This window comes from Pollachius pollachius (assembly GCF_949987615.1).
Source record: "Pollachius pollachius genome assembly, chromosome: 9".
NCBI lineage: Eukaryota > Metazoa > Chordata > Actinopteri > Gadiformes > Gadidae > Pollachius > Pollachius pollachius.
This window is the reverse complement of record NC_136942.1, coordinates 21015599-21031399: the sequence shown is the minus strand read 5'-3', so window position 1 is coordinate 21031399 and position 15801 is coordinate 21015599. Positions and strand designations below refer to the sequence as shown.

General features: G+C 43.6%; 2 protein-coding genes across 2 annotated transcripts; both read right to left on the bottom strand.

Annotated features, from left to right (window-relative positions):
- Positions 1-172: 172 nt before the first annotated feature.
- Positions 173-8251, bottom strand: pias1b (protein inhibitor of activated STAT, 1b; the record flags this gene model as incomplete). Its single annotated transcript, XM_079744125.1, has 14 exons — positions 173-2611; positions 2745-2782; positions 2911-3050; positions 3170-3344; positions 3447-3580; positions 3722-3882; positions 4009-4082; positions 4377-4482; positions 4613-4747; positions 4857-4947; positions 5779-5826; positions 6070-6154; positions 6977-7409; positions 8207-8251. The coding sequence occupies 14 exons, from the start codon at positions 8249-8251 to the stop codon at positions 2270-2272; spliced, it is 2007 nt and encodes a 668-aa protein (XP_079600251.1). The 3' UTR covers positions 173-2269.
- A 1245-nt stretch (positions 8252-9496) lies between these two features.
- skor1b (SKI family transcriptional corepressor 1b) lies at positions 9497-14035 on the bottom strand (the record flags this gene model as incomplete). The annotated part of the gene is made up of 7 exons (XM_079742871.1): positions 9497-9594; positions 10159-10233; positions 10863-10937; positions 11606-11665; positions 11763-11855; positions 11940-12036; positions 12272-14035. 7 exons carry the CDS (start codon positions 14033-14035, stop codon positions 9497-9499), a joined length of 2262 nt encoding a protein of 753 aa, XP_079598997.1.
- Between the last annotated feature and the right edge of the window lie 1766 nt (positions 14036-15801).

Sequence of the window (15801 nt, the reverse complement as noted above, 5' to 3'; positions counted from 1 at the left end):
TTATACGGTACTTTAATCAATCACTGCTCATAAGTATAGATAGAGAAAGATAGCAATACATAGGAGCTACTGTATTCTACTTGAAGTAATGAAATTACAGAGGAAAATAAAATGTCAAGTGGTGCACATCTTAAAGCAACTACAAATGTGTTTTTATATATTTGTTTAATTCTTACAAATATCAAACAGCACAGTTGAACTTTGAAGCAGGTCAAAATGATCAAAGCCTCCATCGTGTAACTGACATCTTTGATAGTAAAACAGACAGAAAACAGAACCGAAAAATGTACAATGCATGTCAAGCAACAATATTTTTTTAAATAGCATTAATTATGTAATTACAAAAGAAATATCATACAATGACAGCAATGCATATCCACAAATCAAACAAAATGCAAAAAAATATATATGATAATAAATAATCCTAACTGTATGATGAGGGCCAGATGTTATCTTCTGGGCATAAATGTACTGTGATACACTTATGAAGAAAGCATTCACATTTAACTTGATTCTTTATTTTTAGGTTATTGCAGACACTGAACAAAAGGTAGGCTATTCCTTTCACATCCACTCAAAGTAAGAGCAGAGGTGAAAGTAGAGATTTCAGGCGATTCCAAAGGACCAAATCTGCAACACATGCAAAGCCAAAACAATGCATCAAGTCTTAAATGCATGTAATGCGCATGTGCTACAAATTACATGTCACTCAAAGCAAGTGTGGTGGATATTAAATAATGCATTCAGGATGACTAGAAGGTGGAGAATTAGGACCATCGTTAGGCCAACAACAATTAATAGGATTCAAAGTCTGATCAAATATCCTCCCACTGTAACTAGCGTTTCAGAGAACTAATTTGCTACCGTGACATTTTAAGCATAAATACAACTCAAGTGGATTAACTCAGATGAACACAATGGCCCAAAAGGTTTTTGGCCACTTGTTTTTGCACATCCCAACAAAAGAGAAGCTGGGTTATTCTATTATGCATGATTCCACAGTGTAAATCCCAATTCTGTAAGAATGTGATGTTCCCATGGAAAAATACACAGCCGTATGACTCGACAGAAAGCAGCGCAAACAAAGTGATCTTAAAATATTATGTTGAGGAGATATGAAACAGTAGGACCTTTAGCGGTTTTAGTGGCTACAACTCCTGGGACATAGGGAATGCTTATTAGACAGCAAACAACCAACATAACTTACATCATAAATAATTCCGTAAAAATAATAAACCACAGCATGAATGTCTGCAGGAAAAATGTGATGGTAGTAAAAATGAGTTTGACAGAGGTTAAGTAAGAAGGACACATTCTGCGTTACACATTCTGCATCACACATTCTGTTTGGCAGGGAACTGCCACCTGCGAATGTGTACCAATGCCCATTTTCTCTTCAATCTAAATAGCATGTCCGTAAAGTGTCCCCACATAAGGTTCCTCACACTTCATCTTATATAGAAATAATGCCATTGACATGAGATATTGAAATAAAACCGTAAAAACCAGGTACAAAAGGTACAATATAATCAAAGGACCACATGAAGAGGTGTGTAAAAGTGTTCGGTATTCACAGAAAAATATCAATCGAAGTAACTTACTTACTTGACAGGATTTGTCCTAGGTTTTATATACATATAAGTCAAGTTGAAAATAGATTTCCTCTCTGTACATAGCAGTTTTTTTTTTCTCCCACTGACATCCTCTTCCTCTATTTACAAACAAACTCCCCTCTGTCATTGGCGTCCGGGTCTGCGTGTGTGTGTGTCCATGTGTGTGTGTGTGTGTGTGTGTGTGTGTGTGTGTGTGTGTGTGTGTGTGTGTGTCTGCGCCCGGGTCTTTGTGTGTGTCCAGGTCCGTGTGTGTGTCCGGGTCCGTGTGTGTTTGTCCGGGTCCGTGTGTGTTTATCCGGGTCCGTGTGTATGTGTCCGGGTTTGAGTGGGTGTGTTCAGCCCTGTGTGTGTGTGTGTGTGTGTGTGTGTGTGTGTGTGTGTGTGTGTGTGTGTGTGTGTGTGTGTGTGTGTGTGTGTGTGTGTGTGTGTGTGTGTGTGTGTGTGTGTGTGTTCAGCCTCATATGTGTGTTTCCGGGACCGTGTGTTTATCCGGGTCTGTGTGTTTGTGTGTCCCGTCCCGTTTGTGTGTGTGTTTCCGGGTCCGTTTGTGTGTGTGTCCAGATCTGTGTGTTTGTGTGTGTCCGGATCCGTGTGTGTGTGTATCCGGTCCCATGTGTGTTCCGGGTCCGCATGTGTGTGTCTGGTTGCCTGCGGCTCTAGTCCAGGGAGATAACGTCAGATATGGAGCCGTACATCGCCGCCGCCGCCGCTTCCGCTGACGACCTCGACATGCCCGAGATGGAGTGGTTGTCACGGTCCCGGTCTCTCTCCCGGTCTTTGTCGCGCTCCCGCAGGCTGCCGGAGGACACCAGGCTGCTGGTGCTGCCGCTGTTGCTGCCACCGTTGGTAGCGGCCAGCGTGCTGCTGCCCGGCGTGGACGGCTGCTCCAGGAACATCTGCGACGAGCCGTAGGGCAGGAAGCGGTTGAGCAGCAGGTCATGGTCCTCCGAGGTGGAGGCGGACGCCGCGGCCGCGGCCGCCATCACCATGTTGTAATGCTGGGGGCGGAGAGAACAGGGAGGGAGACACGGCAGAGACGTTAACACATAGGTATAGAGACGCTGGGACCGAGATGGGCTAGGACACGGTGTGTGGTTGATACGAACGGGATTGTAAAGGGAGGACATGTACCTGATTGTCGCCTTGTAGAAAGGAGAAGAAATTTAAATCTGTAACAATCATAAAAAAACATTGGTTGATATTCTTTGGAAGGAGAGATCATCAGTCTCGGTAGCTTGGAGATCATTTTGCAATGCAAATCAACGTGCCTGTAATCTGAGCCATCTGAGAAACATACCTGGCAGGTCACTGGGTGTGTGGTAGTAATGGCGGTAGTCTTGAATGAGAGGTGGAGGAGGTGGAATGTAGCTGGTCTCCACAGGGGGCATGCTGGGAGCTCGGCTCACAGGTGACGCCTGGGAGTGGAGGTTCAACACTCTGGAGAAAGGGGTGAAAGAAACGGCTTAATTAGACGGTGGGGACGCGCCGCAGGACGGAGGGAAAGCATTGGAAGGTGCCCTGAGAGAGCAGTGCTCCCTGCCACTGAAGGGACTCACCCCTTGGTCGCAGGAGGAGACTGGGGCGACAGCGAGGGACAGGGCCTCTTGGGAGGGGGCTCGTCATCCAGCTCCTCCTCTGAGGAGCTGTCCAGCGTCAGGTCGATCACGTCTACCTTTTTGTTGTCATGGTTGGAACCATGTTTCTGATCCGAGCTGTCGGTTCGAGCCGAATCTAACGAGAGAGAGGAAGAGAGACACAAGGATCTCAGACAAACAAAGCAACAACCACAGTGCATCAGTGTTGGGCGGTCGGTACATTTGCCGACATTCTTACCCGAGTCGACACCGTTGTAGGAGCCAGACACCTCCTGCACCTCCTTCTTTGACCTCATAGGGGCCCAGTTCCCATCTTCAACAAACTGAATCTCATCAGAGTCTGAGCAGCTATTCAGGATCTCCATGAAAAGCCTATGGAAAACAAGGTTTGGTTGATTGAACCAGTCAAGCTGTCGCTATTGAACCAATGACTTTCTAGGTGTCATGAGTTTCCCAACAACCACTGGTTATGCAATGAGACAAGAGAGTGAGTGGGTGGGTGCCATGGCTCACCCGTCTATTATTAGGTGCTCGTAGGGGGCCTTCTTGTCACAAACGGGACACACCCAGGTGGGCTTTTTCTCATTCATTTGGATGTACAGCGTAGCGTCGAAGCACTGCAGGTGTGAGCACGTCAACGCTCTGCATGGGATGGTCAGCCTCATCTTCCCCAGCTAAAGGTAAGAAACACAGATATTTAGAGACATTCTTTGGTCTATTTTCAGTCACTCAGACGCTACCTGTTACGAGCAACACACTATCTAAGAGCTATGATTTAAACCAGGTGAAAAGGGATTTACTGGACAGAGGAGCGACACTCGTAGACTGGTTGTGGCGATTTCACTCTCGGGATCAGCGGTTAACTTTTCTTTTACTGTGAGAGAAAACAGAATAAAACGTTTGGCAGATTAGTCTATGTGAGAGGAACATTGTTTAGATCACAATGAATCACCCAACCAACAAATCAAGTGGGATACAGAGTGGGGAACCAGGCTTTAAAATACTAAAAAAAAGTTTGGGTAAAACAGTGTTACACATGTATTTCCATTTGGAGCATCATTGATTAGGCAGAAAAAGTTAAACTCTTCAGCTCCATTACTAGTTTATAACATGATAGTTATTGTTGATAATGTAGAAACGAGATGTCAGGACTGCGGCCCCCACATACTTAGAGCCCTGGAGTGGTCAGGGTTCCTGATTCCTTTGGCCCGTAGTCTTTGCAACAACACAGTGGACGTCTGCTGCCGAACCAAATACACAGCCATGGAGAAACTCTGAGGAGGAGACGCAGAGAGGACAACAATGCATTAACTGTGTCGCTACAACTCTCATGTTTCTCACACACAAACACACACGCCGTGTTGCAGTTGTCTGGATGAGAGCTTTCACTTTGTGTCTCCATACCCTGCCAATTTCCGAGGTCCATGAGACCACGATGGTGTTGGGGACCGTGGTGGACAGCCTCACCAGAGAGGTGATGTTGATGGGCCTACTGGGCCTTTTTGGTTCCACTCCATTTTTGGTTGGAGGGAGATATCCCTGCAGTAAACAAAAAATAAATACATAAACCAGTCATTGCCTACGACTGACACAAGAGATGGTAGTGGACGAGGTGCATGCTCAGTGGTGGTCGACGGTCAACACTCACCGGCAGGGTGCAGGGCTTTCCGTTCACCTTTACACAAAGGTTGGGAGGGAAATGGTCCTCCTGGGGACAGCTCGTCTCTGATAAACAAAATCTGGGAGGGAAGGAGGCAACATTTGGTTATCAAATGCTTTTCTTCTTCCATGTTTGTGATGATATGTGATGTCGCATATAACCCAGCTATCATTATCCTAGATCAAGCCAAGACTTATTTTCTGGTACAGGATATTTGAAACGATAATAAGGAGCACCTGATCATTTGGAAGCCTTAAGATTTTGAAAACTGTATTTATCACATGGTTCAACAATTTAGCAGTTAACCACTGACACCCTATTGTTGTCATTTTGCCTCTGACCACATTTGTTTGGGACCGTGTCGGGTAGTTTGCATGATCCTCTAGATGCAGTGTGATGAAATGTTACAAAAATAAAATACATGATGCCAAGTCCCCAAATCATTAACATAGAAGATGGTTAAGTCCTGTAGGTGTTGACCCAAACCACCACCTTCGGACCATTGAAAGGCGCCGTGTCAATCCAATGGATGGTTATTATCATATACCGAACATTAAGTACTGGATTGTATTGAGCCAATCAAAATAAGCCGCTGTGACCTCTGTTATCTATATAATTATCTTCAAGAAGCTCAGTTTTCTGGTGTTTGTTTAGTATTATTTTGCTATCAGATACCGTTTATTGCTCAAACAATCAGCACACTAGGGTGTTGGCTCCTGAGACGAATGTTCAGCAATAAAAATACATTCTGCATAGCTATGCTAATATGTTATCTATGGAGATCGTTTTTTAACAATGTCAGAGAGGCTGAATTGTGCGTAATCATGTTTTGATATGCCTGTATGTCGAGGTCTTTTTGAAGACATTGAAGCAGACCCCCCCCCCCCCAGGAAAACACTCTGTGGCTTACCGTAACTGGACCTGAACCGCAAAATCACATTTGGTACCAGAGATGTCCCTAAAGAAGTGAAATATGAGTTAGACGATTTGTTAACATCAATTGCAAACATATAAGCATTATTGCATATAATACCCTTATTTGATTTTGAATAGGCATATTCCTGGCGTGAAACAATTGCGTTGGGCAAACACCATGACATAAATATAAATGAACGGATAAATGTTTGCTCGAAGGAGGTTGGTTTGAATGACATGCAGGTCTGTGTGCAGTACTCCCTCAGTAAGCTCCTTTCACACTTACATGGAGCTGCTGATTTGCTGCACTTGCTGCGGTGTCAGTGCAAACGCGTAACATGTTTCCTGGAATCGTTGACTGTTGTCAGAGGCTACAAATTCATCACAAAAACAAAAGAAAACCATGTCAACAGAAGGCACACACTTGTCTAGTTGCTGGCATGACCAGCCACATATCCAACCAGATATATACATTCATACTTCAAATTGAACACTCAAACTGAATCGTTCTTTCCCTGATCGAAACAGAAGAAAGAAGAAATTATTCTTAAGTATCCAAGGCAATAGTGTATACACTTCTGCCTTGGATACATGTAAAGCTTTGATTTAAGCATTGACTATTAACTGATAACAACCAAACTGATAATTATGATCATGTTAAATGTGGATATTATTATTCTCAAGTGGGTTTAACCATTAAGATCATATCATCTGATAAGATTCAATATTAGCCCTAATATATTGCAAGGCTTTAAAACGAAACAAATAAATTGGAAATGGGGATAGTGCATGACTGAGTTCACCTATATTGTCCGAAAATATCCCATACAAAGATCCACCACCAAATAACACACAAACATGTCATATATATAAAAATAGCTACTTAGTTTTCTGCTTTGGTGACACACCACATGTTAGATGTCTCTAAAAGAAAGAAAACGTATTATGTCAATCATTATGTTCTAATGAACCCCGACTAAAACTGTTAGAGCAAAAGGTATTGGTTCGTAATGGATCTTGGCAATTACATATGATTCAATGCTGGCAAAGTACCATTGAAACCCTAACTGTTATACTATCAGCTACGGCATTGGTTTGCCCCCAAGGCCAATCCGGAGATCTGTGGTTTCAGTTCTCTTTGCGTGTCCCATACCCATACCCTAATTCACTGCTAAGCAGAGCCGTGGACTTACACAGGCTGGTTGGCTTGATGAGCTCGTCTAGCATGTCGTAGAATGGCAGTCTCTGAAGCTTAACGTCAGGGTGTACCGGGTGCAGAGCCGACGGCAGGTGAGCCAGACCCAGCTCGTGCTTGGGCCCCAGTAGGGAGACGGGGAGCAGAGGAGACGGAGCCCCGTGGCTGTCAAACCCCAACTGAGTGAGGCCAGTCGGTAGGCTGGTAGAGGAGTGGACAGTGGGCAGGGCGAGGTCCAGTGGCGATACCATTTTGGTGGGGAAGCGGCGCCTATAAAGCTCCTTGATTTTCATCTGCACTGCGGGGCTGCAGCCGGCTTTGAGGAGGTGAATGGCTTTGGTCAAGAGTTCGTGTTTTCGCCCGTGTTTATTCCGTCCTGCGTATCCCAACAACACCTGGAGCTCTGAAACTCGTAGGCTCATTACCATTTGCTGGTGGAAAGAAAAAATGAGCATTACTAATTGGGAAATTAGGGTTTGTCTCTCAAAGAAAGCTGATTTAAAAATGACATTTGAATTAAACATACCAAGATCCTGACTAGATTAAGTGATTGGCCATGGGAGTTCAGAGAATTTTAGCATTACAGTTAAGCAATTTAAAGCAACAGTTAAGAGTTCGAACTAGTGGGAAAACTAGTGAAGACTGAATGAATCACCCAGCCATCACTTCAATAACACACACAGAGTGGAGCAGTGGTGTTATGACCAAAATATAACCATCAATGACCATCTCCCATCAATGAGCAGAGATGATACACATTTGATTCGAATTCGATATCGTATGAACACATAAAACAGGCTATATTCAATCCGAAGTCATTTGCCAGATTGATAGTAGTGATCCAGCTCCAGAAAATAGACAGAGCCCATTTTAGCATCTATGGCGTTGCAGCTAGCGAAGCCTTCAATCGACTGAAAAAGACCGCGATGGTAATCCATAATTTACACATTAAAGCACGTATAACATTACATATAATACACAAGCACACAACACGCAGGTGATAGATTAAATCGAAAGGCTGCCTGACGTTATAGGGGTAACAATAACAAAGCTAACGCTTGCTAGCCTGCAAGCTAATTGTTATTCCTAAATCAAATTCACATCTTATTTGTCTGCTTGCTGTATAATAAAACACACATCATCGAGGGGATGGCTTAAGTGAGAGGTAATAGAGGCTTTAATATGGGAATAATCTATAAATCAAATATAATGTTTGGATTCGCTATACCTTCAGTTCCGCACTTTCCGCCATCTTGTTACATTGGGTGCGCATGCGCAATATTCACCCTCCAGGGACGAAGAGAGGAGCATGGAGAGGACATAGGCAGTGTTGCCAGTTTGGGACAGATTTGTCAACAGATCTGGCAACACTGGCTGCAGCGCGGTGCAGTCAGTGTTTCCAGATTGGGCGTGAAATCTGACCCAATCTGGCAACGCTGGACAGAGGGCGCAGTGCTCGCTTCTTCCACTAGATGTCGCCGTCTTGCTGCAAAGGAACTATCCTTCCGTCTAAGTGGCCATAATTGAGACATTTCAGCATTTAATTGTAGTTACCTATGGGTTGGAGTTAACATATTGTCTTTGCCCATTTATGTCTATATTGTTTTATTTAGGCCCACTCTTTAATTAATTTTATTTAGCAAAGACATCAAGCAGACCTTAGGCAGTTCTACCCATTACCCCATGACTCACTATCATGTCATAATAACATCATACCTACACATATTGATTGCTATAATATATCAATACAAATAATTGCAATAAACAAATGAACAAAATGCAAACTTAATGATAAAGTAAATAATTAATATTAATTAATATTGAAAGAGCTTGAGGTAGTCAGGGAAAGGACTTTAAAGCACGCAGTGACATATAGATTTGTTTTATTAAAATCAAAATTTCATTAGTTGTCAAAACATATCTATACGAACCAAAGGGCTACTTTAGGAAGAATCAGTTGGTGATCATCGCAATAAGCAGATCATTTAGACAATTTGGTGTTTACAATATAAGAGCAAACCCTTTTCCGCGCGTTGTAAAAATTAATGTTCATCACATGTACGCTTATTTACAAACGTAGGTTATCATTATTTTCATCACTCGTTTAAAGTGCATAACATCCAAAATATGTATATTATAAAGATGAAAAGGACAACGAAAGTAAGAGGAGAATTCACAATACTGGATAGGCTCTACATTCTATAACTCTATAATAATAATAATAATAATCATCATCATCATGACTGGGTACATATAATGTCATTGCACTTTGCCTCAAAATAAATATAATCAACAGATGGTATATTAAATTACAACAAAATAATACCTCATGAAGGGGAGGGTTCTGACCGATACATACACAAACCAATATGCTCCAATCAGTTACAACACAAACAGTCACAACAGCGGGCTTCTGTCAAGCTTGTTTTCCCTCCCAATGTTTCTTGATTTTTTCAACACAGAATGTAGGTCCATTGTTTCAATATTTTGGTGTTTATTTGGTGTTCTACTGCCGGGTTCACGGGGGCAACAGGGGGGATTTGAAGGAACAAGTACCCGCGCAGTGACGTGGAGTTAACATCTTGCAGGAGAAATGATGTAATGCGTCGTGAGCTTCTAGGAAGAAAGGGATAATGGCATAAATTAATGAATGAATTAATCTATGTGCCTGTCTTTGCCTGTGTTTGTGTGTGTGCGTATGTGCGTGTGTGCGTGTGTGCGTGCGTGTGCGCGCGTGTGTGTGTGTAAACGAGTGCTAAGAGGAGAATGGGGAAGGCAATTCTTCATTCGAAAAAAAAATACGGAAAACGTAGTTAAAAATGTTTAAAATATTTTTGGTTGCACAATTTCAACAACATATTGAAATAAGAGCATGTCAAAGAAAGTAGGCCAATGAAAACAGCATTAATGACATGCATGCTGATGTATCTTTTATAAGATTAGATTAATATAAGATATCTAAATGATTCTTAATAACATCCTCAGACATTTTTAAATGAATATCATAACAAGTATTCATTTTTTGGTCCATTTTATATTTTAGATAAAGCAGATTGTTGCTGATTTTTTAATGTAGTCTATCATCAAGGAGGTTGGACAATAGGCAAATAGCGAAACCTAAAAATAATAATAATGCAAGTAGGCCTATTGTCTGTCAACCAGTTCAATTATTTTTCTCACCTCTGACGATATGCAGCTGTTGCACCATCTCCTCTCTGTAGGAAAGCTCCCTTTTCATCTGATCTTGGAAATTATCTGATTCATAAAGAGAAGAGATATATTTGTATTGGACAACGTGCAGGCAAGCTGGCATACAACTTTGTATGAATTTGTAGGGTCCAACTAAGAAGTGGACATAACCCAATGCCATAGTCAAATATTCCTACTATATATATATGGTCACGGCTAATTATAATGACCATAAGTTATGGTTATTAAGTTATTGTTGTTATTACTTAATAACTATAATTTATGCTTTTATGTATATATATAAATATATTTATTTATTTATATATAGCTTTTGAATAGACTTTACAAAGTGCTTTTACAGACAACACAGCATTTATAAAACATTTATCCAATCCCTTGCACAGAGCGTTTTATATCAGTTTAGACTGCAATTTGTAAAATGTCATATTAAAGCCATTTTGGGAATGATCAACGATAACCTAACGTTAATAAGTGTGCATTTCGCAAACGCATACCAAACTTCTGAAATAAAAAAACATTTAGAGCGAGATGAAATATAAAGCTGGACTCTTTAACTGAACTCCTCTGCTTTCCGTGGCACATTATTATGATTATAATTTCTACCGTTTAGTTAGGAATGTACCAGCGGGAGAAAACATTAAAATAATTTGTGTAATAAGAGGAAACCATCATACCTTTAAGATGTTGAAACTCCCGCTCAAGCTTCTTCCTCAGCTCAACTTGCTCCATAAGTTGTTTCTGAAGTTCTTCTGCAGAAACAGACAAGATCAACAATTATTGGTCTGGTTGCGCAATTTGTTATGTTGTTAAGTGCTTTAGTCGGTTTGGCAATAAAACAATTGTAGGCCTAGATAATTTGTAGAAATTAGTGTTATTGTGAACCCTGGCTGATTTCAACACAATCAGTCTGCGCTTATGATCTATATTTTGTGGTCCTTTGCATATTTCTTAAAAAAAGACTGAAACAGGAATCTGATCTGTTAGGCCTACTGTAACTGGAGATTACTTCACGCATAACGTTTGCGGTGTGGTTTGATTTGGTGTAAGGTGATAATTAATCTTCATAAGGAGAATAATTGAAGGAATCAAATGAGAGTTGCGGCTCGGGACAAAATATACCAAAGATAATTCTCCTTAATGTTACGGTCGGTCAATGTCCAAAATAGGTTCATTATAATGTGTAGGCCTACGACCATCATCAATAATATAAGGCCTATTCATATAATATGTACAATTATTATTATTAATATCATATATTTTCTAATCACTATTATTATTACAATTATTCCTATTATCATGATAATAATTATTTTCAATATGATCATTATGGTCATTATCGCGGCCAGACATCTTCTTCTGACTGACCTGACTGATATAATAACTAATATGTGTAATAAAGGCTAACCTACCGTCTTACCTTTTGCCTGTGTTTCCTGGTCCTTCTGTGCGGACGGAGCCCTGGCGGTGGCCTCTTTCCCTGGAAACCACCACAGAGGAAACGAGTTAGATCTAAACCAGTTATGCCTTAATGTATTCAATCGAGGCTTGAGATTCATCACCTTGATGGGACTCACCCTCGTCTGATTCGTCGCTGGTTGGTTCACTGAAGGACTTGGATTCCACCTCCTCCACGGTGGAAGATGGCTCTTCTTTATTGGAGCCTTCGTCTGATGGAGAGAATAAAGCGGTGTTACTTCTTCCTGTTCGACCTGTGTTTGGTAGACGTTGATCCATGAGGCCAAAGGTCTGACCGTTTGATGCGAGAAGTCCTCTCTGATAGCTGGCGGGTCTGAAGTGATACGGGCTGTTTCCTTGTAGGCCTACCTCCTCCCTCTCAGGAGTATAAACCTTAACGCACAAAATAGTTGTTCAAGCTCCACAAATAAAAATCAAGCAAAATTAAATAATTTTGTCGTTTATGGAGAAATGAGTGGTTATACAATCTCAGACTTTTATGAATGTGGACCACAGATAAGGCTACACCCTTGGCACCAAAGGCCTTAATAAAATAAACAGCCTGAACCTCAAACTTTAACCGTAAAATAAAATAAAAATAGTTATGAGACAAACGTGTCCAACTCACCTCGGCGTAAGATGTGGCTACGTGGTTCTCTGGTAACGATTTGCTCTGGACATCTTTCTCCGACGACTGCGCAACGTGTCCACTCATCCTCTGGGTGTCCCCGCGGGGGGCCGCTTTGGGCTCCGCGTCGCTCGTCAGGAGGCCGTGCGCCAGGCCATGCGCAAGGCCGTGCGCCAGGCCGTGCGCCAGGCTCTGGCCGGGGAGGGCGCGCAGACACAGGGAGGACGCCCCCCGCGAATCTTCGTCCTCCGGTGACTTATTATTCGTCTCGACGTCCACGTCTGGCTCGCCGTCGCTGTCGACGCAGGGGGACGCGGACCGGTAGCTGGAGCTCTCGCTAAGAAAATCTGGCGATAGGTATCCCTTACGCGAACTGTTATAGCTTCCCCTCGTTCCGTAGAGTTTCGCAATGCTTTCAGGGTCTTTGATGACGGGTCTGAACGCGGAGACGTAGTTGATCTTCCTCGGCACCAGGGTCATCCCGTCCATGGTGCGCGCCTCGTCCCCGGACTTGTCCTCGTCGTTACGCGCGGACTGCGTGCTGGAGCACCGCTCGCTGTCGATCAGGCTGTCCTTCGACGTGTTGGTGCTTCGGTCACTGTGCTCGGATAAGTCCATGTCACTGGGTCTAGGGGGGCACAAAAGTTCTGAGGGCGGTTTGTGTGGTGACTGGTGGTAAGACGGCAAGGGGAGGCTCCCCGCGGTGGGCCAGAACATGGGGAAGGGATGGTAGGCGCTCTCCTTGGTACCGGGCCAAAGGACGCCTGATAGGTTGTGCTTGGCCTGCTCTCCCAGTAGGCTGTCCTCTTTCTTTTGACACAGGCCGAAGGCTGGGAATCCATACGGGTGTGGGAAGATGGGCGGCGGGATCTTCTGTAGCATCCCGAAGCCCTTACTGGGCACCGGGATCACGGGGTAGCTGCGCGCGGTGGTTATGTTCATGCCGCCCCGGGTGTCATCGGAGCGCAGGATCTTTGGAGGGATCTCAGGTGAGCTCGGAGAAAGACGCGGTCCGTGGGATTTTAGCGACGAGCCGGGTTCCGGGCCGGACATGGGCAGGGTTCTTTTGCGGCTGCCCCCGTTAAACATGGCCTTAACGTCTTCCCACGCATGGGCAACCTCGTCTGCGGAATTCTTGTCGGTTAATTTGAGGTGTCGCCTCCAGGAGTTGAAGTTGGCCGCGTCGGGTTGCGTGTACTTTGACTCGGGCGTGCGGTGCGAATGGAAAATGAATTTGTTTGGGGAGAAATACATATTGCAATAGGAACACTTGATGCACTTGGCTCTGGAGCTGTTGTACCTCGCCGGGATGAAGCTTCCCCGGCTGCCCCACGCGCACTCGTGGGACACGTCGAACGCAAAATTCTCGGGTAGTTTGGGGGGCGAGTGAGCCCCTAAAAAGGACTTGCAGAGTCTCTCGGCCTCGCGCTTGGTGATCATCCCGCAGCGCCGGGAGGAGATGGGCATGGCCCCGGCGCGCCGCAGGATCTCCAGCTGAACCGGGGTGCACTGCACGCAGGTGATGCCCAGGGCCACGCGGCGGTTGTGGATCTCGTTGTAGCTGTAGTTTTTCAACAGCGTGTTGGAGATCTGCGCCAGACACAGTCTCTCCTGGCCGTCGATCACCAGAGACACGATGGGTATTCCGTACAGCACCGTCTCGCTGACCTGGTTGGGCTTGAGGTGGTTGGAGCTAGGGTAGGACAGCTCCTGTTTGGAGGAGGGCGAGGAGCTGGAGTCTCTTCCCGCAGGTATTGACTCCATCCTTTGACCCCTTGGCTGAAAATATATAGAGTTTTAGAGGCTATCAACTTTTGAGTTTAATGTGGAATCGTCGCCCCTTGTGGGCCTATGTAGGCGAATTGAGCATATGCCAAGAAACAGACAGAAAGGCCGACGAAATGTGTAATTTCGTTGCTCCGATGCTTATTTAAAGTCTGTGGACACAATGAAAATTTGTTTCTGAAAGACGCTCAACATTAATTAATCACTTAAATGTAATGCTATTTAATTGTAGGTTTCAAAGCTAGTGTTACACATAAAATAGCCCACTGTATTTACTTTTTTATTATAAAAAATAACCATTAAATAATGGCTTCAGGATGCTGCAGTATTCGCGGAATTATTAATAGACTACTTGATAAACTGTAAGAACAAATCTTGGCTGCAAAACTTCAGGATGGCTGCGAACATCACATTAGGATTTCCGAACTCACCTTTACTGTGAGAAGATACGTCCCCGGTTCTGCAGCATATAATAACGCCGTCAGGTTAGAAGGAAATCCAGTTTGGATAGTGAGAGCAAACGTGCGGTTTGCAGCACTGATCCAACGCTGTCAACCCTCCTATCGCTGCTGCTGGAGCGCTGTGTGTGTGCGGGAGGCTGGTTGTGGGGAGGTTAGTGTCCACCTGGCAGACAGGCACGGCCCCTTTACGACGTCGAGCGAGCTTTCTAAAGCAATCAAGTGACAGCCGAAGTACAACAAGGCACTCCCACTCCCACTCCCCCTCACACTCACATAGCAAGACGCACAGATAGCTTTCCTGCCTGACTTTCTTGTTGACGCGCGTTAGCTTGTATGTGATGTATGAACATTTATTTCTCAAGAGTTTATAATATCCAAAAAAACCCATTAAATATTGCACTGGGATGATATCTTTTTGTAAAATATTGCATACCCTTAAAAAAGCTGCAATTGAGTTTATTTGCATGCAGTAGGCCTATCCAGATATATCTAAATATTGAAACCCTAAATGTTTTATATGTTTATGCATTCATCAATCTTTGCACTTTTTATTTCCAAATGTGGCGACATTATGCACGGTGATGATGGAGTGGGATTTTTTTTTCCCCTCAAAACAGCAGGAACCACGACACATATTGTGTGTGTGTGTGTGTGTGTGTGTGTGCGTGTGTTTGTGCGCGCGTGTTTCAATGTTAGTGCGCGTGCACGTATGTATTTGTCCCCAACCAATGATGAATGCAGTATGCAGGCCTACATCATATGTTCAGTTCCCACGGATTCACGGTTTACAAGTTCCACACGTGGCTCTGGCCCAGACCAGCTGCTCCGAGGACCGTCGTCTTTAATAAGTAGGACCACAAGTCATCACGCAATAACTACTGTAGATCCAATGAGCATTATCTACCACAGACTGCAATTAAAAAGTTTAAACGCGTAAAGAAACTTGTATAGTGATGTTTATCCTGGCTTTATACTGAAGCGACGCGTGGCTGCGATACAATATTGATGAAGGTAACAGGACGCGGCCCGAGTGGTCCTGATGCTGGCATGAACCCAGATCAGCTTCTGCTGCGTTCTGTCCGAAAACAACGAGCCCACTGTAAATTATTACATTATCATATTAGTAGCCGCCTATTATTATTCATAACCCGTACTGTTAATTAAATAAATAAATAAATAAATAGATTTGAGCAATGCAGGGTTTTTTTTGGGAACCAGTAAAAGCCTATTATAATTGTTTGCTCAAATGTACAGCTATAATAGTTACTAATAGTTAATATAATA